This window comes from Microcebus murinus, chromosome 5, assembly GCF_040939455.1.
Source record: "Microcebus murinus isolate Inina chromosome 5, M.murinus_Inina_mat1.0, whole genome shotgun sequence".
NCBI classification, from domain to species: domain Eukaryota; kingdom Metazoa; phylum Chordata; class Mammalia; order Primates; family Cheirogaleidae; genus Microcebus; species Microcebus murinus.
The window spans coordinates 11,855,417-11,882,470 of record NC_134108.1 but is presented as its reverse complement, the minus strand read 5'-3'; the positions used below and the strand labels follow the sequence as shown (position 1 = coordinate 11,882,470).

The 27,054-nt window shown below is 42.7% G+C and overlaps 1 protein-coding gene across 1 annotated transcript in view; it reads right to left on the bottom strand.

The window, feature by feature from the left end:
• Nucleotides 1-27,054, bottom strand: part of CNKSR3 (CNKSR family member 3) — a 92,518-nt gene that overhangs the window by 34,822 nt on the left and 30,642 nt on the right. Inside the window, exon 2 of the mRNA XM_012759859.3 lies at nucleotides 3,238-3,401. Within this exon, the coding sequence (XP_012615313.1) occupies nucleotides 3,238-3,401 (164 nt within the window). The remainder of the gene's footprint in view (nucleotides 1-3,237; nucleotides 3,402-27,054) is intronic.

Below are 27,054 nucleotides of genomic sequence, written 5' to 3'. Positions count from 1 at the left end.
GGTGGAGAAGCCAACCACTAGACAGGAGAAAAGCAAAGAGACCAGATTCTCATTCTTCTGGTACCTTAAAACTATATACATTTTTACTAAGGACAAACCTTACACAACCTCTCTCTCTTTTCCACTCCTACAAGCTCTGTTCATGGTCTAACATGCATGATTAAGGGGTGCCAGAGACACACTATCAAAGCATCTTACTGACTTGGGTCCATTAAATGACAAGCTGAGAAACATACTGCAGTTTTCCTAAACGCATTTAATAAGTTCATAAGCAAAATCAAATTAAATACAAATTGCTAGCAAAGATTCCTCTTCCTCCATGATTTCTTTTCATTAAAAAAGTAGCATTTTTAAATGATATACCATGGGTAAATGATGCACAAAAGTAATCTCAGGGGTATACAAGTGTGCATAAGCACTCTGGCCAGGTAGGTTCATTATGGGTATTTCGTTAAACCACAAATTTAGGTAGCATCACTTAACCCATCTATTAGTTCCAACTGTGTTCACCTCTCAGCCTTCTTCAGCCTTAAAAGCACAGCTGTCCCTATCGTGGTCTTCAGTAAACTAGGGCCTCATTGATTTGGCAAAGAACACAGGTTACAATCATACTTTGTCACTCTCAACCAGCACTATCCAACAGAACTTTCTGCAAGGATGAAAATGTTCTTTGTGCTGTCCAATATGGTAGCCACTAGCCACATGTAGCTACCGAGCCCCTGAAATGTAGCTAATGCAACTGAAGAACTGAATTTTATTTCACTTTAATTAATTTTCATTTAAATAGTCACACTGGCTAACAGCTATCCTACTGCAAAGAGCAGCTCTTATGTCTGTCTCAGGCACCCTTGGCCCCAAACAGAGGAAGAAAAATTGGGGTACAGATTCTAATTCAATCCTGGGAAGTGGTCTTGGTCCTGCCTCATAATATAAGTCACTCTCCTAAGCCGCTGCTGCCAGCCAAAGTCAATGTTCACAAAAGGCGGCTTCTCTCCTTGCTCTCTAACCAGGACCAGCCATTTGTGCGCCATGCTCACTAGTTTGTGAATCTTAATAGGTATTCCCTATTTTAGGTCCCTACCCATTCTATCTACCCTTCTGTTTGCTCTGAAACTTCCCAGCAGTGTTTTTTCCCCTCCCCCTTCCTTACTTCTAATTCTATTCATTTCCTGTCTATCACAAAATCAACATCCACTAAACTAAGTTTACATAAAAACCTCTTTTACAACACCAGGGCCGACTGCAATTACACATGAACTGCCCAGGAGATGGCCCATTCAAAGCAAAAAGTTATCACCAACTTATATATCCAAAGATCTATAGGGCATAAATAGATTAAATAGACGGTATAATTAGTACATGAATTACTAAAAGAATATTTAAAGAGGAGACTGTACCAAGACTAAAGATATTTCACTAAAACTCCACTAAGACCCTTCCCAGCCCAGAAAAACCGCATGCATTTGCAAGCCCCCGAGAGACCCCCTGCCCAATGCAGTCACTGGCACAAAGCAGGTCCAGAATGAGTCTGAGGTCAAAGCTGGGTCCGCAGAGGAAATTAGGAGGAAATTGTAGGAGATAAAACACAGCTTTAGGTTCTGGCATTCGTCCAGCTTTGTTCAGTTTAGTCTAATGTTTAAGAGGTAGGGAAGAGGAAAAAAACGAGAGAATGCCCAGAGGCAGCTGTTACGTTTATCACCCCACGCAACCACCCAACGTGCCTCTAACCGACCCTCCTCCTCACCCCCATACTGTGGATTTACCTGTCCTGAAAGTATTGCCGCAAAGTGAAAGAGACAATGCAAATTTGCAAACCATCTAGCAGAAAAGACCAGAAAGCCATGTTCCCGGAAAGTATAACAAAAGTAAACTCAAACATGTTTAGCTGTACAAAAAACATACAGTTTTATAATAAACAGGACACTTAGACATCTTCCCAGCAGCGCAAAACACACAATAGCACAGAGCCACATCTAAGGTGAGTGTTACTGTGCAGATGGGAAAAACAGACACCAGCGTTTCCCCCGAGGTCACAGAGGGAGTAGCATGTGGCAGGGCCAGGATTAGAATGCAAATTCCTGCTTCCCAGACCAGGGCTCAGAGCGCTTGGCCAGAGTGTCTCCCTTGCGGCAGCTCATTTATCAACCACAAATAATTTCCCCATTACTTTCCTAAACAAGAGCCGTGCATCTCAGAGCAGAAGACAAGGCCCTGTCCATTTTAAGAAGAAGAATACGCACAATGCGGCAAGTGTTATATAATCAACAGAACGCAGACCGGCAATGGCAAAATAATCGGGAGCACATTCTTTCCCACCATTCTCAGTGAGGTAATTGTATATAGCCCTGGCTCCGAGTCAGAGCATTACTAACCCGGCTCGAAGGCTGTCACGTTTGTCCAAATCCTGACAGTTCCGTAAACTGCAGGACAGGCAGACTCGAATGCCACCCATGCCGACCGGTTTATAAACAAAATGCCCTTCCAGGTGTTTCTAGCTCACACTTAACAGAAGCTACCCACGCAGCCACAGGTCCACTGTGCGTGTTAGGACCCGGCAGCGTTGAACTCACATCACAGCCAAAGCTCGACCATCCACAAAATGTAATGAAGTTCACATTTTTCCCCCCATTTTTTAGGTTGATGATGTCAAACGCAAACATCAGTTATTGAAACATCACAAATATCTGTGAAACTCAAATGCTTTTTATAGTCACAGAAACAGACATGAAAATCAGAATCCATTTCTCACTTCCATTTAGACATTTCCATTCAGGACTATTTCCATCTTCTTTTCCTTATAATAGATAAGAAAATAAGACTAGGATAGACAATTTTCTGTAAAAGATAGACTTTCTCTGTAAAGGGCAAGATAATAACTGTTTCGGGCTTTGGGGGCCCACATGGTCTCCGTTACAACTACTCAACTCTGTCACTGTAGCATGAAAGCAGCCACGGACGACACATAAATGAATGGGCCTGGCTGTGTTCCAATAAAAATTTTATTTACAAAAGTAGACAGTGGGCCAGACTTAACTTGCAGGCCACAGTTTGCCAGTCCTGAATCTAGAATATAAGTTGCATTTTCCCCTTCTTATATTATTTTCAACTCATGCTTTACTTCACTAGTTCATTAAGAAAATGAAGATACACTAAAACATACATAAAACAATGAGGATTTAAGAGAGTAAGGGTCTAAAGACCGTCATCACAGTACAGACCACGTTTTCCTGAACTAACCAGTGCACAGAGAAGATCGACAGCCTCCAACACAAGCTCCTGGTGTCCGATCCGTGTGACCCCCAGCTCCTCCAGATCCTGATGGGAAATCTGCAGCAGCTGCTCTCCATTGATCTTCTCCCGTTCAAACTTGGAGACATACTGCTGCAGGCAGTCATCTAACCCTACCAAAAACAACCAGAAAGTCCATTATTGTCATTTTGTTCCTTTTCATCCAAAAGATCACCCACACTGTAATCAATCTCAGCAATCACCAATCATGCTGCCACTATTTGATCATCTATAAAGTGTATATTCCACCTGATGGGCACCTTTTGCATGACATTTTATCTCAAACAGGTTTCAAATGTTTAAACGGCTTAAAACTCTCAAATGGATCCAGCACAATTTAATGATAGTTACCTCTCATTCCCTGTAAACTAAAGGAATAAATAAGCCCTAAGCCCCCTGCTAAGCGAAAATGCTAGTTATTTGTGCTACACATGTTGTCTGTCTGCTAAGCAACTCTCCCTCTGGTATATCACCCCGCCCATCCCATGTAAGCCCAGGGGCCTCTTGCCAATCAAGTTGCTTTGCCACAGTGGCAAATGGCACATGGCCAGGCTGCCCACAATGCCCTATACACCAGCCAGTCATGGGTTCAGCTATCGTCATGTGCCTCAAGCAGAACCAATGAAAACCTTCCTTGATATACGGAAACAAGAACAGAAAGCTCTTTCTCCCTTTCCAGTTGGAAGTCATAGGATACCATGTTCCTTGGCAATCTTGGCAGTCATTTTTCTGACCAGTTTTCTGAGAATAAATCCATTTTAGAGGAAAAGAGAAAATGACCTAATAATATCTGATATACCCCCGAATCTAACCCTGCTTAATAAAGATACTTCTGGCCCTAGAATTTTACACTTAAATTTAAGTGAATTCTCTTTTTTTAGCTTAAGCTTGTTTGTGTTGAGTTTATGTTCTTTGCATCTGAAAATGTCCTGATGAATACAAAACCCAAAGGAGAAAATATCAGCAGTGGTACCAGGGAAAGGCAATGTTAAATGGGTTAGCTTATGGAAATTTTTGCAGATGAAATACTACAGCCAAAAATATTGTATTTTAATGCTCATATATGATGTCGATAACGGGTAAGCCAAACAGAACTTGGGAATCTTCATTTCTATACAGGAAGCTCTCTGGTCAACTTGTTTTAATGGTTTTACTGATATAAAATTTTACCCTGAATCAACTGATCTATTCAACGTAATTATAAAAGTCACCTGAATATTTTAAAAGACTAGATCTATAAAAATTTGATTCCCAACACAAAGGATGAATATTTAATTTAATTAGAAAAGTATGTGGAAGGCATCCTGCTGTCCACCCCCACAACACACACACAGGCATGCACACACACTTATGTTTATTTCATTTAACCCTTACAAAAGCAGTATTTCGCTGGGCTAGAAAAAGTAGATGCAAGGTCCAGCAGTTACTTTTGGCAATGCTAAAATCCATGGATCTTAAAAACTGATGTGTGAGGCTAAACTAAATCTCTGCCCCACAAACTTTCACCATTTGCCTCCCGATAAATGAAGAGGAGCAATTTTCTGATAACCATTTGACGTCATCATATATGGGAAGAAGAAGTAAGAAAAAATTTTATGGTAACCATTTGGAACCAGCCTATCCTGCCCAAAGTGACATCTGTCTAGCAGAGGAGCTCTGTCCCACAGCAAGCGAGGTTGGGGACTTTGATATAAGCCCAGCTCCACTCTGACAGCCTCCAGCCACAAGTGAACTCAGTGGCGTTTGGGCCCGGCAGGTGGTGGAGGCCAAGCAAGTCAGCAGGTGTTGGGAGTATCCACAACAAGCAACAGAGACAAGGGAGAAGGCTAGAAGAGAGCCTCCAAACTATTCTGTTCCCGTTTTATAGACGAAGGAATTGAGGCTCAAGGAGGATACATAGTCATATAGCTGGTCAGATGGAAGATATGTAACTGGTCACAATCACACAGCTGGTGAGATGTCAAGAGAAAGGGCTTCACAGTCATTTTCTTTAGCTTGATACAAAAGAAAAGAGCTTTGAATTCAAATCAAGGGCTGTTGGACACAAGCTTTGTTCTTTTGTGTTCCACCTGGTAAACACAAGATTATAACACGGGATTATAAAAATTATTCTCCAGGCTTCTTCCTAAATCAGCAGTAAGGTCAAATTATAAAACAGTCATTAAAATAGAAACTCAGAATCTTAGAGGCATTTAAAAGGAACTTGATATCTCACTGAGTATAAAAATTGGTGAAGCAGAGACAAAAGACGAATGACTGTGAAATTCACCTTAAATCAATTTGCCAGTTCTAAGCCAGATTGCCACTAGACCCTGCATTCTCTTGTTTTTCAGGATGTTGTCTTCTCGAGTCTATTTTAAGCTTTAAAAAGAACTTTTGTTTTTAATTTTTCATAAAAGTTTAAGACAACTATGTTATACATTTAAACCCCATTACAGGCCAGGCACAATGGCTCATATATCTGTAATCCCAATACTTTGGGAGGCTGAGGCAGAAGGATTGCTTGAGGCCTGTGCAACATCTCTACAAAAGATTTAAGAGAGGTGAGACCCTCATCTCTAGAAAAAATTTAAAAATTAGCCACTCATGGTGGTACATGCCTGTGGTCCCAGCTACTCAGGGAGTCTGAGGCAGAAGGGACATTTGAGCTCAGGAGTTTGAGGTTGCTGTGAGCTATAATCAAACCACCACACTCTAGGTTGGGGAGCACAGCAATATCCCATCTAAAAAAAAAACACATAAAAAAATAATAAAAAGTTATGGCTGAATTGTGTCCTTCCAAAATTCGTATGTTGAAGTTCTAACCCCCAGTACCTCAGAATGCATTTTGAGAGAGAATTTTTAAAGAAGTAATTAAGTTATAATGACATCATTTGGGTGGGCTCAATCCATGACTGGTGTCCTTCTCAGAGAGAAGATTAAGACACAGATACACGCATAGGAACAACCATGCGAAGACAAAGGGAAAAGACAGCCATCTGCAAGCCAAGGACAGAGGCTGCAAAAGAAACCAAGCCTGCTAACACCTTGATCTCAGACTTCCAGGCTCCAAAATTGTCATAAAGTAGATTTCTGTTGTTTCAGTCACCCAGTCTGTGGTATTTTATTATAGCAGCCCTAGCAAACCAATGCAAACATAATAACATTTTCTTTCTTATTCATCCACATATGATAAACTCTCTCTTAAAAAAAAGTAAACAAGGACCAGTGACCAACAGAATTGAAATTGATGTTTACTGTGCTAAGAAAGCTCACTGCTCAATATGGAAGCATAAAATGGAGAGACTCATGTTAGTTTTCATGTGCAGAATAAATGAGTCCATTTAAATCAGTAGTATGGAGATTTCTCAAAGAACTAAAAGTAGACCTACCATTTGATATAGCAATCCCACTACTGGGTATATACCCAAAGGAAAAAAAGTCATTTTATCAAAAAGACACTTGCACTAGCATGTTTACTGCAGCACGATTCAAATCACAAAGATGTGGAATCCACCCAAGTGCCCATCAATTCTTGAATAGATTAATAAAATGCAGTATAAATATAGCATGGAGTACTAGTCAGCCATTGAAAAAAATGATGAATTAATACCTTTTCTAACAATCTGAATGGAAGTGGAGACCATTCTCCTAAGTGAAGTATTGCAATAATGGAAAAACAAATGCCACATGTACTCACTATTAAATTGGAACTAACCAATCAGCACTCATGTGCACAGATGGAAGTAAAACTCAATGGAAATCAAGCAGGGAGGAGGGGGGAGGAAGAGATGGGTGAAATCACACCTAATGGGTACAATATACACTATCTGGGTCATGGGTACACTTATATTACAACTTTGACTTAAGCAGTACAATAACAATCCATGTAACCAAAATATCTATACCCTCATAACATTCTGAAATTTTTAAAACGTGGTATATACATATATACTATGGAGTACTACTCAGCCATAAAAAATAGTGAAATAATGTCTTTTGCAACAACTTGGATGGAACTAGAGGCCATTATCCCAAGTGAAGTAACTCAGGAATGGAAAATCAAATACCCGCATGTTCTCACTTATTGGTGGGAGCTAACCTATGGCTATGCATAGTCACACCGAGTGGTATAAGGGACACTGGAGGCTCAAAAGGGAGAAGTGGGGGGCGAGGGGATGAGGAATGAAAAATTACCAATGGGGTATAATGCACACTACTCGAGTGACGGGTACACTAAAAGCTCAGACTTGACCATACAATATATACATGTAACAAAACTCAACTAGTGTTCCTTAAATCTACAGAAAAAAAAATTTAAGTGCTAAAAAAAAAAAAAAATCAATCAAAGTGAAGACGATATGCATAATGGATGTTCATCAAACTTCATTCCTGAACAGTAAGGAGAAATAAAGATGAGACAAGATTTTTTCTATTTTAATTAACTAAAAAAACAGCCAAAGAAATAGGAGTTCAGAAGTAGCGTTAGAGCATTAAGGGACTACTTGGAGCACAGAGAAGAAGGCTGAGATGGTGGCACGGTGAGGGTCCAGGCAGGGTGCAGGGGACAAATGATCAGAGATCGAGAACACTACCCTGAGAAACAGCCCAGAATCTCCCTGAGCATTCCGAGGGAATATAAGCACTGTAACCTCAAATAATCGAAAGCTCTCTGAGATGTAAGAGAATTATCAAGTGGAAACCTCATGTTGCTACCCATATAAGAACAGAATCTATTGTGGCTGAGAGACTTTCCCTCAAGGGACACACATATTGAGTATGTAGGTTTTAAATAGCATCGCCCCAGAGCTTTATTAGTCCAATGCATTATGACCTATTGTTCAGTCGTTCTATTGTTTAGAATACAATTAAACATTTATAAACCGCTAAATTAAACTATTACTCAGTCCCACCAAGGAGGGGGAAATCCTCAGTTTCGAGTAAACCGATCTAAAAGCTTTAGAATCTGCAATAAACCCAACTCTTTTACGTATTTGTCAGATGTATCTGTTTTCCAGTTTCTTGCTTCAAGGAATTTACAGAAAGTCTAGCAGAACCAAGAGAAACACATAATTAAGTAAAATTAAACACATTCCATTTACACAGGTTAAATTAAACACATAATGAAATGTGTAAGAATCGTGAAGGAAAAGGGGAAGGAGGCCTCACAGCGTGGACGCCACCGCACGAGAGGCCCAGACTTCCTCCAGGGGCACTGAGCCTGGCTGGAGATGATCCCACACTCCCAAAGAAATGCCAGACGCTAGAAGGAAAAACCAAATCTCTCACCTCAATATAGAAAGTGACTGGGCAGTGGTTGAGAGCCTGAGTTCTTACTGACTGGATAGCCTGGGGCCAAGATTTGTCATGAAAACTAAATGTTAATATTTATGAAGAGCTTAAAACTCTATGGAGGACATAGTAAATACTCTGTGAATTTTGTGAAATAAAAAAACGTGATTTACATGGGTCCTCAGATTTGTTTTTCCTTTTCGAAACCTGTTGCCCAGGCTGGACTCAAACTCTTGGGTTCAATCAACCCTCCCGACTCAGCTTCCCGAGGAAGCCTTAGGTCCTCAATTTTCTGAGTGTTCAGAATAAAAGTTGCTAAAGAGACACAGAAAGTGCAGAACACTTAGGTGGCCCCCTTTGGAACAGAATTAATTGGAGATAAAATCCAAACAGCCCATGTTATTACCTTTCCCAAAAATAGTCCCAAATTTGGGAGCCTAAAAATATAAAAATATTTTATGATTTATATCAGAATATAAGCACCATGAAAACAGTGACTTCATTTTGTTCACTGCTTACTCTATCAGCAGGTAGAACACTGCTGGTGCTCAATAAATATTTGTGAAATCAACAAATGGATGCATGAAGAAAGAAAGAGCTCCAAATAAATATTAATGTCACAACAATGCACAAAAGTCACCGGCTTTTACATTCCCAGGCAAAGATAACTAAAGATAAAGAAACTATCGCCCGTGGTATCAGTTACATGTATTTGCTGCAAGTTTCAATGTTTCAAGATTAAAGGAAGTCATTTCCACATAAAGGAAAATATAAATACAACTGCAAACCTCTAAACTTCAGTCTTCGATATTTGCCTTGCACTAAGAATTCCTTTTTATTAATAATAATTAATTAATCTTCCCCAAGATTAATTATGAAAATGATTATGTACATGATGATTAAGAAGTGAGAGAAAATGCCCCAATGCAAAAAATCTAGGATCATTCTCTTTGTATTTTCTGTGTAAGACCCAAATCGGACCATTAACGAGGCCCCAGGAAGCAGGCATTCGTCATGGCGTGAATGGAAAGTGTCACACAGACCACGCCCCGTGGCTGCGGTCCCAGCCTGCCAGGCTCCGGTTAGCAGAAGCTGTGATGCAGCAGGTCCAAGTGCTTCTTCCAGCGTGTGTCACATCAACTACTTTGACCATAAAAACATGTTTTAACCAGAGTTAGGTTTTCTGTTTGGGGGACTTTTTTAAAAGAAATGTTTTGATTCAGATATCAGTTTGGCTAAAGCTTATACATGCCCATCTCACCCGGGACTTTTAAGAGTCACAAGTGACAGATGATGCAAAAAATCTGCCCCACCAGGATTTGAGAAGACTGTGTTCTTTGCCGAGGACAAGGAACACAGACTGGCACAGATTCAACTTAATTCCACGCACTTTATGGGGCAGAGACCACATGCAAGGCACTCCACTGGGGACAGACCTGCAACACAGAGGAGATGAGTGCTCAGGAGCAGGCCAGTTTTTTATTATCACAACCTGAAGAAAGGAAGCAAGGCCTGGGTGGGACATTTACACCTCACGATATTCTCAGAATACCCAACACTTTGGAAAACATTAAATGGTAAAGACCTGACATCAAGGCTCTTTGGCCTTCCCAACTTGCTGACACTCCATCCAGTATATTATAACTTCTCCCAAACATGAAACCTTCCTAAGAATAAAAAGGCAATTTTCAAACTGAAGCTCGATATATTTGGTTTCTATGCGAGCATAATGCGATCAGGAGCAAATCTGATTTCAGAGCACGCAAAATTCAGAAAGGTGGTGTATGGGTAGGACCTCCAAGCGCCCTTTTGTGAGATGGGACACTCAATCACATCACTTTCAAATGCTTTTCTTTTGTCACTCTTGTTTTGTTGTTGTCTATAGCCCTTAATTTTAAAACTGACTGATAAAGCTGATTCAAATACAGCAATTTGAGTTTAGGCAATAATGCCATGTTCGAAGCATAGGAATGTACTGACTTTTAGGATTGATGAATTCTTTTTGCCTGGTCAAACAGGCTCCTGACCGAACGACCTTTCCCACTGAGGCAAAGCTCTAAGCAGACCAAGCATGGTGGCTCACACTTGTAATCCAAGCACTTTGGGAGGCTGAGGCGGGAGGATCCCTTGAGCCCAGGAGTTCAAGACCAGCCTGGGCAACACAGTGAGACCCTGTCTCAAAAAAAAAAAAAAAAAAAGTTGGGCCATGGTGGCTCATGCCTGTAGTCCCAGCTACTCGGGAGGCTGAGGTAGGAGAATATCTTGAGCCCGAGAGTTCAAGGCTGCTATGAACTATGATAGCACCACTGCACTGTAGACTGGGTGACAGAGTGAGACTCTGTCTGGAAAAAAAAAAAAAACTCCAAGGAGAATTTCTAGGAAAGGGCGCAGGGGAGGCCCGAGGGCCACCTCTCAGAGGCAGCCTCAGACAAAAGGGCACACGCTCTGCCTTTGTACCTGCCCAGGCCTCCAATGGAGGCACAGTTCCTCCCCCTGGACATGGAAGAACCCAGTTTCCTCAGAAGCCTGAAGGCTACAGGAACAATCCCACCCTCTCTCCATCAGAATATCTGTATCTGCTCCAAGGGCAGAAGCTGCAGCTATAACCCTCCTTCTTTGGCTCAGGATCCAGTTTTGCTCACAGATCTCAGGAGGATGAGTAGCAGCATGTACAGCTCACTTTTTCATTATTATTTTCTCTGTTTGGAGTCTGTAGTCATTGCTTTAAGGAGAAAAGAACCTATGGAACCAAGCAGTTATGCTTTAATCTGACCAACACGCCTTCTACTCCATCTTCCTAAATCACAAACGGGAACGCTGTGCCAGTCCAGCAGACGCTGTAATCACAATCGGGCACGAAACACGCTGGAAACCTGTCTCCAAATGGCCTAAGTGTCTTTGCCCAACTTTTACCACTTGCCTCAAGTTTTCTATACTCGCCGACCCCACCCAGCCCACAACTTTCAGACCCTAGGATTCTTCCTGTACAAAATGTGAACTCTTCTACCTACTCCAGTGGCAAATTAAGATGGTTTTCTCCTCTCATTCCAAATCCCTCATTTTATATTTTCAAATCCATTCCCTCCACCTTCTCTAGGACCTAAACGTGTCCTCACTGATTCTTGTGTTTCAAACCTTCCATCTCTTTAGTTGCTGCCTCGTCCTCCCATCTAAGGAAAATAAACAAAAAAGAAAACATTAAAAAGAATTCTCCTCCCTCTATTCCATCAACTCTTGGTCACTAGACTTCCTGAGAGGAATTAGTCAGCTTCTAATATCTCAGCTCCATTCCTGGCCTTCCACTGGCTGAAGTCACCACATTCGGGCTCCTGCCCTCACTATTCCACAGAGATTGCTCTGTACGTGCTGGTTGTCAAAGACCCATTAATGCCAGATCTAATGGATAATTTGCAGTCCTTCTCTCTGCTGCCCTTAACCGTGTTTGGATGCTCTTCTAGAAACCCTCTGCCTGCACGACACCTCTCTCCTGGCCTTCTTACCACATCTGTGACAGTTTCTTCTCTGGTCCTTCAACGACTTGTCCCCCTACAACTGTCTCTTATGTATTGAAATAGCTAGCTTTATCCTTGGGTCATCTGTTTTCTTCTCTGAAAAAAAAGTATATTATCAACTAGCAAGGACTTAACCCAAGTCTACACCAGTGGCCTATAAGGGGGTAAGGACAGGGTTTTCTACTGGACATGGGAAGAAAATATACAAGCACTTTGCTCCTATGACTTCATTGAGAACTGTAAAAAACAACCTCACCATCACTAATACTTAATATACAACTGACCCTAGCACTCCCACTGAGTAAGTCCGATATCCTGTGTACAGTGTATGATAGCAGTGGTCCGCAATCTTTTTGGCACCAGGGCCAGGTTTCATGGAAGACAATTTTTCCACGGACTTGGGCAGGGTGATGGTTTCAGGATGATTCAAGTGCATTACATTCATGGTGCAGCCAAACCTCTCTGCTAATGATAATCTGCATTTGCAGCCGCTCCCCGGCGCTAGCATCACCACCTCAGCTCCACCTTGGATCATCAGAAAGTAGATTCTCATAAGGAGTGTGCAACCTAGATCTCATAAGGAGTGTGCAACCTCACATGCGCAGTTTACAGTAGGGTTTACGCTCCTGTGAGAATCTAATGCTGCTGCTGATCTGACAGAAGGAGAGCTTATGCGGTGATGCCAGCGATGGGGAGAGGCTGCAGATGCAGATGAAGCTCTGCTCGTTTGCCCACTGCTCACCTCCTGCTGTGTGGCTCAGATCCTAACAGGCCACAGATCAGTACCAGTTCCCAGCCCAGGGACTGGGAACCACACAGTATTATAGGCTACCCAAAGACCCTTCCTATAGTGAGAAAGGGAAGGGTGCTAAAACTCAAAAGAACTCACTTTCAGCCTATTAGACTGTAATGCAGCTTATCATCTACTTCTAACGCAATTAGTTCTCATAACATACACTAAGTTCTAAAGAGATTCTTGCAATATGAATGACACATTGAAGACAATATGTAAGCCTAGGCTATCAAAAATGGCACAATTGAGGCTTGGTGGCTCACGCCTATAATCCCAGCAATCTGAAAGGCCGAGATGGGAGGTTCACTTGAATTCAAGAGTTCAAGACCAGCCTCAGCAAGAATGAGACCTCATCTCTACCAAAAATAGAAAAAAATAGCTGGGCATGGTGGCCCCCGCCTGTTGTCCCAGCTACTCAGGAGGCTGAGGCAGGAGGATCAATTAAGCCAAGAAGTCTAAGGTTACGGTGAGATATGATGATGCCATTACACCATAGCCTGGGGCCATGGAGTGAGACTGTCTCAAAAAAAAAAAAAATAGCACGATTGATTTCTAATCAATGATGATCATATCAAGAATTACTTGAAATACAGTGTCACATCCCCTAATGTTAATGAAGAATCATACCCTAAGTATTAATATATAACCTGCCTTGTGATTTTAAAAATATTTTTAAATGTTTATCCTATCTTTTAAAAATGTCTATTTCTTATGTTATATATTATATTTTTTAGTTTTCTTCTCTTTGTTTAGTTATATATTATACTATGCATGCTAGTACAGTAGAATGTGTATAGTACTTATAGATAAACATCTACTTATTATGAGTGTGTGTCCACAAATTACACTACGGAAAAGCACAATCCAAAGTCTGTAGACGGCAGATCTATGCAACAATGGATGCAAACTGTGCTCTCTAATCTAAAACTCAGCACATCCAAACCTGAACTCCCCCCATCAAGCCTGCCCCTCTCCTGTTTACCTTATTCTGGCCAATGACCCCGGGATTTACTGAGTTGCCTAAACCTCAAACTTGGAATCTTCCCCTCCTCCACATTCTTCATCCCCCGAGCCCAGTCGTCAAGTTCTGCCAACTGTACCTGCTGAGTATCCCTTCACTATGTCCCGCCAGCCCATGTTCACTGTCACAGCTGAATTTATCTCTTGATCAGGTGTGTACAATAATCTGCAACAGGCTGCCATGCTCAGTCTCTTCCTCCTCTTGCTTCACCCTCTATCACTCCATCTAAGCAAAACCATCCTGCCCTTTACAGATCCCAGTCCATGAGCTCAGCACAGCATCCCAAGCCCTTTAGGGCCCGTCCCCTTCCAAACTCCCCTGTAGTCCCTCTATCCTATAACACTCATCCTATTGGTGAGGCTGAAGGCAATGCTCATTTTACTGAGTTTCTCCAAAAGTAACAAAAGTGTCACTCACGTGTTGGCAAATACAGCTCACAGACCAAATCCAGCCAGCTGCCTGTGTCTATAAGTTTTATTGGCACATGGCCACAACTCCTTGGTTTACATATTGTTTCTGGCTGCTTTTGTGCTACAATGGCAGAGTTGAATAGTTGACTAGAGACCGTATGGCCCACAAATCCTAAAATAGTTACTATCCAGTCCTTTATAGAAAAGGTTTGCAGACCAATAAAACACCTAAACATGTTTGGAGAGACCTCTTACAACTTTTCATCTACTTTATTATTTTCTTTTGGTCAGTTTTTTGAGGTATAATTTATACACAGTAAAATTCACCAATTTCCAGTGTGCAATTTGATGAGTTTTGACAGATCCATAACAGTCATGTACCAACACCACAATCATGAAGGAAACATTTCTATCACCCCAAAAAGGTTCCCTTTTGGGGAACCCTCTGCTGTCCCCTCTGCTGTCCACTCCCTTCCACACTGCCCCTGGCCCCGGCAGCCACTAATCTGCTTTCTGTCTAAATGAATTCGCTGTCTCCTCCTGGCTGTACTCCTTGTCCTACCTAGGCAACCCCGGCTAAACCACTTAGTTCTGCTTCTTAGGCCCCTCATCTGCGGATTAGCTGGCTTCGATCAGAACCGACACCCACGCACTCTGCTAATTGCAGCTCTGATTTTATCAGTCATCCTTCAGGCTTGTGGTTAAATATAAGTTGAAGAAAAGGTACCACAACTACACACAACGTCTGAAAACTGGATTAGGAAGCCTCTAGGGTTTCTTATGCTTCTACAGACGCCTGAGCCGCCCACGTCACCTTTACTTACAAGAGCAGAGTATGAAAAAGGAAATAAATTGCCCAGAAACTTAAATCCCAAACATCCTCAGAGCTAAAAATAATAATAATAATCAGCAAACAAATGAACTTGGTCTTGAGAAAAAAATATACATTTATAAAAACCCCTATGTATAAGGCAGGTTTTCTACCCCGATCAGAGCTGTGAGCATACGAAAGCCACTGCTGAGACTGCTGCTCGCCTGGAAGCAGAGGCCCCGTGAAACCCACACACATAATGAAGATCCAGCCCAGGAGAACCCTGGGAAGCCCAATTAAGAACAAACAAAGCTGTATTCACCTTGTTGATGGAACGGGCAACTGATTTTGAGGATGAAGAGCACACCACAGATCTCTTTTTAGGGCACCCAGCTGAAAATACTGTAATGCCAAAGACAAAATAGAAGTTTGGACTTTTAACCACTTGGGAATAGCTAGTCTACACAACACTGAAGAGTTACCATATATGTAGCAACAAATCCACAGCTTAAATTTCTTAGAAAAGGCAAAAACAGGGGGAGTGGAAGGAGAGCCAGTGCTAAAACACTTGCTTGTTCCTAAAGCAAACTCAACTTTCCTGCTAGAAACCAATGTCCTCTCGGACTTAGGTCACTCCGAAGACATCAGAAGATGTAACCAAGAAACAATCATGCTTTGGGTTTCACTACATAAGTAGGAGATACATTACTTAAACAAAACTTGGAACTAGCAGACATACCCACGCCAGGATAATTTAAGAGAGTGAAAAACAGAAGGACTACCTTAGCTCAAGGATTCAAGTCACCCAGAAAACAACAGTCAGATGGGTGAGTGATGTATCCCAGCTGAAAATTTTAACCAGGAAACTCTAGCTTCCAAGTTGTAGGCCTCCCAACCCTGTGCCACCCCCAAAAGACTACATAACTTCCAGCCACTGCAAAAGAAACCCAGCCTGCCCCTCCCAGAACCCTGAGCTGCTGAACAAAGTCGGGTCATGGAGGAAGAAGCGCCCAGAGCAGAGACACAGGATAGAACAGAAGTCAGTATTGTCTGAAATCATTTTTGGAGGGAGAAATTTATGCTGACCTAAACCATTAAAAAAAAGTACTGACATGCAAATCATAAGTCATCTGAAGAGCTGATGGTCTAAAGAGATAACCAGAATTCAGAATATAATGGCAGCCCTCACTATTCAGCTTTGAGTTCTATTCCCTTGCTCCCACCTCAAAAGAAAATGTATGACGAATTAAAAAATAATACTGAGGGCAGGGAAGAAATAAAACGTTGATTTATATGTCTCTAGGTGTGTGCGTGTGTACGCACATATACCTTTATCTCAGATGTTTTTCTTAAAAGTGCAAAATGAGAAATTCTAAAAACAAAAACGAAATTGTGGAGATGAACACAAAGCATACCACAATTCTCTGATAAAAGAAATATGTACTTTGCAAGGTTGTCTGTTGTAATTCAGTAACTAAACCATTGTATCCAACTTTGCAATATTTGGAGGTGGAGGGGGGGTGGGAAGGAGCCACATGTGAAACAGAAGAAAGGAATGTACTTTACCCAACAAGTTGTACTTTTTGCCCCCTCTAGCAAGGCTTGTTTTGCCAAAACTATAAATTAGATTTGGTCTAAAAACCAAACACTGGCAAGGCTATTGTCCCTGGCATGCTTCTGCTGAACCCAGGGTAGAATTAACTATGCAGTTCCCCGCACACACAGCAAGTTTATAGCACGTGGGGAGAACCGGCTCATCCGGAGGACCACGCGGTGGCCACGACAGCAAGCCCGTGACCTGGGCTTCAGCTTCGCCCACTGCTTGGGTGCCGACACTGCCCGGTGGAAATTTCCACTGTGTGGAAGGGGGATGCAAACACATCCATCGCCTCCCCTCCACCTGAGCCATCAGGATTTCCATGGAAAAACTGTTCATCCGACCCTCTCCCAACACCGCCAACATCATTTCACAGTGCGTGGTACAAAGAGCAGGGCCACATACTGGATTAAAGCCCTGCCTGCATTAGTAGGGGGCTGCATGGACGAGTGGGCACCTGCTCACACAGTGGCTCAGGGATCCTTCTCATGGCCCCAGGGAGGACGCTGGCCAGGTTGTCATTATGTCCAGGTTACTGATGAGGAAACCGAAGTTCAGAGACCATCAGTAAAAAGACAGAACCAAGACTCAAGTGGGTGCCCAGTCCCTGTGGGGCCTGAGGTGGTCAATGAGGAAGTGCACAGAGGGGGGGAAAATGACTTAATGAAGTCTGTTAATTTACAGACCTTCTAATTTTGAGTGCTCACTATGTGTCAGGCACCATGCAGCACATCGTGGAAAGGGTATCATTTACAGTCACTGTTCAAGTTACTGAAGATTAAAGGGTTGTCAACAAAGGGGATATAAGACCGTTTTACAGGCAAGGAGAAGCAGTATGGCCCCTGGAGCCAGGCGGCCTAGATTCAGCTCTACTACTTCCCAGCTGTGTGATCATATGTAAGTTACTTAACCTCTCTGTGCCTTACTTTTCTCAGCTACAAAATGGAGAGGATAACAGTACCTACCTCCTGGGGTTAATTAGATGATGAAACATGTTAAAATTTGTAAATGAGTCAAGATTGTTAACACATGTACAAACACCGCCAGGTACATGATAGGTGCTATTTAAGTGTTTGTGAAAATAAAAATTAAAAATTAAAAAATAAATAAATACACTAGGGCCGCGGGGAGCTTTTAAGTAACTGGCCTAACGTCACACAGCCACTAGAAGGCAGAGTCAGGACTGAAAGCCATTTCCCAGGACTGTGAATGGAGAGTGTGAACCTGGCGCAGGCTGGGGAGAGGTTTAGGTTTGGTGGCAAGAATGTGCCACGATCAGCAGCTGATGCCTTTGACTTCCTCGGGTAGCAGAGGGGGGACACCAATACAAGGAGGGTAGAGAAAGGTCAAAACAGCTGCTAACTTGGGGACAGCTGCCTGGGACCATGGGGCAGGTTTGTCAGGCAGTGTTAAAGTCTTGCTAAATTTTTGTAATAACAGCTTTATTGAGGCATAATGCACATACCATACAATTCACCTCTTAAAGCACATAATTCAGTGGGTTTCGGCAAGCTTGTGCAACCCTCACCACAACCAATTTTAGAACATTTTTAACACTCCCCCCCCCATAAAACCCTGTACCCATTAGCAGTCACTACCCCCAACCCACTCCCCCTGAACCCTGGGCAACCACTAAGCTACTTTCCGGTTCTATGGATTTGCCTGGATGTTACACATGATGGATTCTGCATATTTCACATAAATAGAATCACATAGCATGTGGTCTCGTGTGATTGGCTTCATTCACTTAGTGTAATGTTTTCGAGGTTTGTTAAAGACTTCCTAACACAACTTAAATGTCCCTCCCTTGCTCCAAACGCTGCTAGGGTCCCACTGCTCTGGAGAGAAAGTCCACAGCCAGCAAAGGCCAGCGGGCCTGCCTGGCGGCTGCCTGCTCCCCAAAGCCCTCTAGGGCCACGTTCTCCCCTAACCCTGACGCTGCATCCCGGTCACGCACCTCGGGCTCCTGTCTACCTCGAGGCCTTTCCTGGTGATGTCCTGACTACCTAGAATGGTCTCAGGTCAAACCCCACACCCAAAGGGAGGCCTCGGCTGACCATGGTATGTAATGGAGTTCAACCATCCTCTTATTCTCTGTGCATCTTGCCCCCTCCGTGGGACTCACTATACCTGGGAGCATTTACGTGCTCATTATGCTGCCATGGTCTCCCCGCCTCTCTGTAACCTAAGGGCTGGGCCACGTGTGTCCACGTTGCTCACCATCGCTGGACACAAAGGAGGCACTAAAGTACCGGTTGAATGAAAGAGGAAACAAAGAAGGAAAAGTCTGGTTGGGGTTGGAAACCACAGGTTAGAGAGGTATAAATCGATGAGGTTGTATCATTCCCCATACACACACCTGTCAGTATTCAGAGTGAACCTGTCCAATTCTCACCTTCTCACCTTTCTTGCACACTTTCACTCACGAGATATTTATTATGCAACCCCTGGGGAGGTTCACCGTGAGAAATCAGAAAGGGAAGGTCCCAGCCCTTGCGGCTCGACCAGGGAAGAGTTCCCACACGTCTGCTGTCATTTGTGGCTCACGGGAAGTGAGCTCTAGCTACCGGAGCGACTGAACAGAAGCTTTCCCTTGTTCTCCAGAAAATCCAGGTTTTACTACACTCTAGGGGCAACACAAGATGCCCCACGTCCTGGCTACCTGAGGGATATTAATCAGAAGGGTACTCTCATCTTATAGAGTCACCTTCGCACTGGGCAGGGGACGAGCACGGGCCTGTGGCTCTGACTCTCACGGACTCAGTGACCTCAAGCAGATCACGTGGCCTCTGTGCCCGTGTGTGAAATACAGGGGCTGACAGGGTGACCTCAGGCCCCACTGGCCCTACATTTCTGTGACTCTGTACTTCTTAGGACTCCCCCTCTGCACATCTTCAAGTGAGTAAGGCACCACCTTTATTCCACGCCCCCGTTAACAGAAAGGTCAGGCCTCTAATAACAGTGTAGCCATGAACAGGGCAGGCATGGCACTACTTGTATACGGTTAACTAACATGAAAAAATAGTCCTTTTGAGGTTAATACATGGAAAGATCATACAAGCATAGAATTTCAAAGCACTGTTATACTTTTCGGTTTTGTATTGTGCTTAACAAAATACAGTGTGTGCACAGGGCATTCGATTTGCAGAAACCCAGGTCTCGTGTTGGTTCAGCTGGGACGGTCAGGACAAAGAGAGATCCATCTCCCTGTGACTGCTGCCCCACCGTGACAGCAGGGACAGCAATGCCCCTCTGCTGTCCCTCCCACGCAGGGCGAGAGGGCAGAGGAGACCGTGTCTAAAGAGCTTTCTGAGCTTCTCAAAAGAAAAAACAATTCTACATGTGGAAACATTCACACTAGCACGCAGCACACATCGTAGCTTTAAGAAGCAACGGAAGAAGGTCAGAGGCATGAGAGCCATAAAGCCCGGCTGCCAGCTCCCCCTCACGAGTGACGTCACGGCGTGGCAGCGAGTGCAGGGGGGACACCTCCACGTGGTCTGTGTTTGGCAAAGGAACACAAGAGTTTCCACCTTCAGATCCACCGAACTGATGGCTTAGATAAAATTCTAAAGCCTTTAATGCAAAATACAATGGAGTTGATCTATCTTACCAAATACTGTGGTAAAAAAAAAAACAAAAAAAAAAACTTGAGTTTCCTCTGATATAACAGTCAAAAGAATAAACTGGAATTGGGAAAAATGAAAATAGAAAATCACACCTATAATAGCGGCAAACAGGTAAGTGTCACTTTGCACGTGGCAGGTGCTTTCCAGGATTTAATAATACGTTAATGATTAATCTTCCTGAGGTCCCGTCTTATCTGTACAAATGGCCATTGTCCCACTTGGAGATGAGGCACCCAGAGGGAGTCCCCTGCCCACGGCTCACACCCTGGGGCTGGCCCAGAGCCCCCTCCTCACCGCCAGATGCCCCCAAAATACAGAATGTTCACAGACACCCCTGTAGCCGAACTGTTCTCAGCAAAGAACAGTTCATTTCAGGTCATTTAAGCTGACTTCGCTCACTGCCTGTGGCTGCCATCAGAAATTTTAATGGCCCCGTAAATACAAACGGCTCCCACACAGATGGGTCAGACCAGAAAATACTTTTTACGGAAAGATATTTTCCAAAGCCAGTCTGCATCGAGTCAGGTAGCCTGCGTTTCTAAATAACACTCTAAAATTCTGGCGAGATAGACTCTATAACATTTTTTTCCAGGAAATCTAGATAGAATTCTTTTCTGGCTCTTTCACATTCGAATGTGGCTCTAGACACTGGCCCTTCAAGCCAGGGGTGACCTAAAAGGGTAGTGGCAAACCACACAGAAGGGATGGCCTCCAAAGGATTTCATAGGATGGCGTGCGCCACCATGCTAATTTTTTTATTTTATTTTATTTTTATTCTTTTATTGTAGAGACAAGTAGTCTCACTTTGTTGCTATGTTGCCCAGGCTGATCTGGAACTCCTGGCCTCAAGAGATCCTCCTGCCTCGGCCTCCCAAAGTGCTAGGATTACAGACGTGAACTACTGTGCCCAGCCTTTCAAAAACCTTAATTTATAAAAAGGCAAGTTCTCTCTTTCTGGAACCAAATAAAAATATGGGATGTGAGGCTGTGCACTTCACGTTTTCCGTGTGCCATTAGCATCTCAAAAAAAGACAAAGGCAGAGACAGACAATACTGCAACAAAGAGAAAATGTCAAGTAGCTGTTAGGGCGGGTCAACACCTACCTGTCTCCCCTCGGGGCCACCTAAGGAGAGAAAGGCCAGTGCGCTAGGGACTCGCATCTCACCACACGAACAACAGGAAGCACCTGCCCCACAGAAGCACGCACGAGCACAAGCAAGGACGCTGGCAAAATTTTGGAAATGCTGTACAACCTGAGGGTTCACTCTGCAGAGTCTAGGACCCAGGGTTGGCCCTCAGGGAAAACCCGGGCCATCTCAGAAACAAAATCTGGGCAGGGCTGGGGGCAGAGGGCGAGGAAGGATGAGTGAAGAGGGACTCAAGGAGCTATTCTCCTCAGCTGTATTTTTTTATGAGAGGGAAGAAAATGTGGGAGTGCTGCTCTAAGAAAAAGAGTTAAGCAAAGATAAAACAAAGAGGGTAGGAGTGCAGGAGGCAGCACAGAGGGAGGCGAAACTTTTGGGAAGAGGAAACGCAGATTAGATGGCTTCTCTGTTTCCATTCTGAGCCCCAAATGACCCTGACAGCCATTCCCAGCACCAGTCCTTAAGTGAAACCACAGCTACTGAAACCTTTCCGGTGGAACGGCCTTCCCCATCCTCCCCAAACACCCCCAGAACTCTCAGATATTTGACCTAAATCCCTCCATCCTTCATTTCCTGTGTGTTGTTTTGAAGAGGCATGGCCCTACCAACGGCACAAAACTTTTCTGCTTAAGAGGACTAAAAAGAAGTGACATTTTCCTCCAATGAGTTCATTCCATCTGAGCCAACTTATATTTACTCAACCAGGAAAAACGCACAACGCTCCTGTGTGACATCGCCCGTGTAGGGAGTGCCAGTCCCTTCAGGGGTTCTCATGGCATACACGGTTAACAGGTGGTCCTGAAGAGGCCAACAACTGGAGATGCCATCTCCTGCTTACGGTCATCGCGACAACTGTTTAGTCACCCGAGCAAAAGCCGCAGGTCATGTTCCTAAGAAGTAACCCCTTGAAGCGATTTTGTACAAGGCACTTTGATTAATAGGAAGGTTGCACATCTAGAGTGATAGCCTTCTACTGAAAAAGGAGGTGTTTAATTTGAAATGTATTTTTATGGCATATTATTTATTTATATATAAGTATGTACAGTATATGCTTATAACATATTAATATTATATCCATTATAAATATATACACATGTATATTTTATACCCACACACATTCCATGACCATCCAATTTTAAAAATTCCATCTACGTGTCATCGTCACTTCTGTCACACTGCCTTCTCACTTTTTGAAATTATCTGGATTATTAGCCTAGTGGCTTCCTGTGTGTCCCCTCTCTCCAAAATGTCTAACCACAGAGTCAGGGATCTTGTCTGTCCTACTACCTGCCATACCTCCAGCTTCTAGAACAGATTCTTGCTCATAGGAGGCACTCAATAAGCAACTACTGAATGAATGAAGTATATACCGCATATACCAAAACAAAAGGAGGGTGTGATGGAAAAATAAAAACAGAATGGACACAGAGTCAGACAGCCTGGGTTGAGAAGCCAGCTTGACTTCTTGATTTCCTGAGTGTCTACAGTTACTTACTCTCTAGACTTCACTCAGTTTCCTCAGGTTTAAACTAAGATAACAAGCACTGTGTTTGAGAGTGCTTCATAAAGACATCTTGAGTCAGTATTTATAGTAGCATCAATGAAAAGGTTCATTAGAATAAATTCTTTAATAAGTGAATCAATCTGGCAAGAGTGAACTTTCCCCACCTTCAACCACATTTTGCAACGCTGACCAGCTACCTCTCAGGGATGTGATGATTTGTTTACAAGCTGTATTAATAGCAGAAAATATAGTATAAAGACCAGGATTCTAGGCCCACTCTACCACCCATCTTCTTTAAGTCTTTCCTCCCCCATTATATAGATTAATAATAAATAGATGAGTAATCCACAGATCTCAGCATGCTACTATGAAGAAAAAAACATAATGTCATGCTTTTGCCCAGCAGGTTAAAACTCGCCCATGTCAGTCTATGTTAAGATTCTGGCTCCAAAGGCCACACTAGTACCACTGGAAAATCACCACCCTAAGAACACAGAGACAATGACATAAGTCCCATCCCATTGGCAATGGTAGCAATGGCTCCATGAAAAGCCTTCTATCACCAGCCACGTGATTTTTACTACCAGATCTTTCTTATTAAGACATAATTCACATACCATAAAATTCACCCTTTTAAAGTGTACAATTCAGTGTTTTTTAGTATATTATCAAAGTTGTGCAACAATCACCACTATCTTCAGTTGACCCTTGAACACAAGAGGGTTAGGAGTGCCGGCCTCTCATGAGGTTGAAAATCCACATATAACTTTGACTCCCCCAAAACTTAACTAATAGTCTACTGTCGACCAAAAGCCTTAGAGATAACATAAACAGATTATTAACATAAAAATAGACTAGTATCTACATATATTTTATGCAATCATGACATATATAGCTTTTTCTTAATTTTTTCAATAGTCTAGGCTACAGGGTTCATCTTTCAGTTTTTTCAAATTGTCACAAATCTCTAAAAAATTTTCTAACACATTTATTGAAAAAAATATGTGTTCGGACCCATCTAGTTCAAACACATGTTGTTGGAAGATCAACTGTAATTTGAGAACATTGCTACCACCCTAAAAAGAAACACCCTACCCATTAGCTGTCATTCTGTATGCCCTCTTCCTCATCCCTGCAATCACTATCTACTTTCTATCTCTATGGATTTGCCTATTCTGGACATTTCATGTAAACAGAATCATATAATATATGACTGTGTGTCTAACTTATTTCACATGTCATATTTTCAAGGTATATCTATGCTACAGCATGCATCAGTACCTCAGTCCTTTCATGGCTAGCATTCCATTGTATAGATACACATTTTTATCCATTCATCAGCTGATGGACACTTGGGTTATTTCCACTTGTTGGCTACTGTGAATGATGCTGCTATGAACATTCATGTACCAGTTTTTATGAGAATATATGTTTTCAATTCTCTTGGGTATATACTTGTAATGGAATGACTGGGTCACGTGGCAACTCTGTTTTACTGTTGAAGAACCATCCGACTATTTTCCAAAGAAGTTGTACTTTCCCTTTCACCTTCCTGCCAGCAATTTATGAAGGTTCCAATTTTTCCACATCTTCACCAACACTCATTATTAGCCATACCAGTGGGTGTGAAGTAGTAAGTATCTTATTGTGTTATCAGATTTTAACACCCAAATTTTAAATAGTCCCTCAGACACAGAGACTAAATGCCAGACAGCAGGAGAAAAAAAAATCCAATTACACCAAGGCAGTATTCCTCAGCTTCAATCATTCAAGTACTGTCATGAATTTGCCAAATCTTAGTGTCATTTCTACCATTATTTGCTTAATTATTAAATATCAATTCATTAATTTTTTAAAGAATCTTTCAGTCACTGCTATAAATTAGTATCACTTGCCATAAATAGAATGTATCATAAATATCATGAAAAGAAAGCAAAGTTAGCTAGATATAATTGTCTCCCAGGGCCTGCTTCTTCATGTTAGAAAAAACATTGCAAATGACAGGTGCAGGAAAATGGTAGCTACAAACACATTCTTTGCTTGACCTCATCAGACAGACTGGACAGAAAGGTGCTAACACCATGAGTGAGGCAGTGACTCACTGCCATGTCCACGGCCTTTCAGATGTCCTCACTTTGGGAGAGACCCTGCCATAATGTTTCAGAAAATACCAATCCTGAAAGAGAAGGTCAGAAAATGAGTTCCAAAGGTGGGGCGAGGTGGCTCACACCTGTAATCACAGCACTCTAGGAGGCCGAGGTGGGAGGATTGCTTGATGCCAGGAGTTCGAGACCATCCTGAGCAAGAGTGAGACCCTGTCTCTACAAAAAAAAAAAAAAAAAAAAAATTAGGCAGACATGATGGCACCTGCCTATAGTCCCAGCTATTCTGAAGGCTGAAGCAGGAGGATCACTTGAACCCAGGAGTTTAAGGCTGCCATGAGCTACGACGCTGATGCCACTGTACTATACACAGGGCAACAGAGTGAGACTCTGTTTCAAAAGCAGATTAAAAAAAAAACAAATATGAGTTCCATAGTGGTAATTATACTGGAGGTTTTGGCCAACAATTATCTAAATATCCATTACACTTGGCTGAGGACGGTGTCCCTTCTTCATGTTAACAAACGTTGTTCAGCAAATATCCAGTAAGTCTGTCCATACTCTAGCTGCAAGCACCTGGATTTTCAAGTTTCAACAAAAACAACTTTCAGAGTAAATATACGTAATATGAATTAAAATAAAGAGCACCTGCCCAGGACAGGCAAGCCCAGACAACGCTATCCATAATGTGACAAGGTGCCTGGATGGGCTTTGCTGACAGAACTGGGCCTGAATGTAATAAAAAACACAATGTGCTGGCTGTGCTTTCACACAATGCAGCCTCCCTCACCCGGCCCGACACACGTGTATTTATACAGGAGTCAGATACAAACAGCCAGTGACAGCATATTTGGGTGCCTCCAGATTTTAAGACTAATTATCATCTGTCGTCATCCAAGCTTAATAAAATACTAAATAGTATATTACATTAAAAGAAAAAAGGGTGATTATTAAATTTGAAGGGATTCCATTGCCTCCTTATCTGGGTGTACACCCTCAGCTCTCAGGTCTAGCGCAGATGTCCCTTTCACTGGATGTCCCTAAGGCCCTCAACACTAACGCCACCCCCAGCCCTGCTTATTTTGTAACTCATGGCACCTTTACTGTCCCGTCACAGCACAGATCACCATATAATTGACTGTTGGCATGGCTGGTGTCTGTTTCCCAATACGACAGACACCAGCCATGTTCCTGTCACCGCCACACCCCTAACAACAAGGACACTTCTTGGGGCAGAGGAGGTATTCAAGAATTATTTGTTGAATGGATGGGTTCAAAGGACATCAACATTGTTTTAATTTTATAAAACTTGTAAGGCTTGGCCATGGTTAGACCTACCACTAAGAATACACTTCAAAAAGGCAAAAGCATGCAGGGCAGAGGTTCTATAGCTTCCTGGAGTTTCCTGCTAACTGACTGTGATCCAGCCCACCCCATCCCAAGAGGAGTCTCCCTCCCTTTCTTCCAATGTAACTTCCAAACAACTGAGTTAGGTACCTGAGTCTATCAACAAGCTTCTATGGAGGGCCTGTAGGTCAGTGGAAAAGAAGTAGATGATGAGGGAGAGAGGAAGGTAAGAAAACTAAAATTTACTGAGTGCTTACCATGATACACATACTCCTTTTTGAATCCACAACATATAAGCAAGACTGCAAAATTTCATAACTAGCTAATACATGGTCATACAGCTAATAAATTGTCAAAAAGGAACAAATATCTAATTCTTTATGAGCTCAGTAAGTTAGACAAGTCCTAGAGAGCTACTACAAGCTGAAATAGGCCTAAAAATGGATAATAGTTAGATAAAGGAGGCAGGAGAGGCAACAAGGCACAACTACTGAGAAGAACTTTTGTTAACTGGCCATTTTCTAGGTGTCAGGCACAGGTCTAAAGTGTCTGACTCCCATTATTTCATTTATTCTTCATGTAAACTCTAGGATGCGGGCACTATGATTGTACCTGTTTTTCAG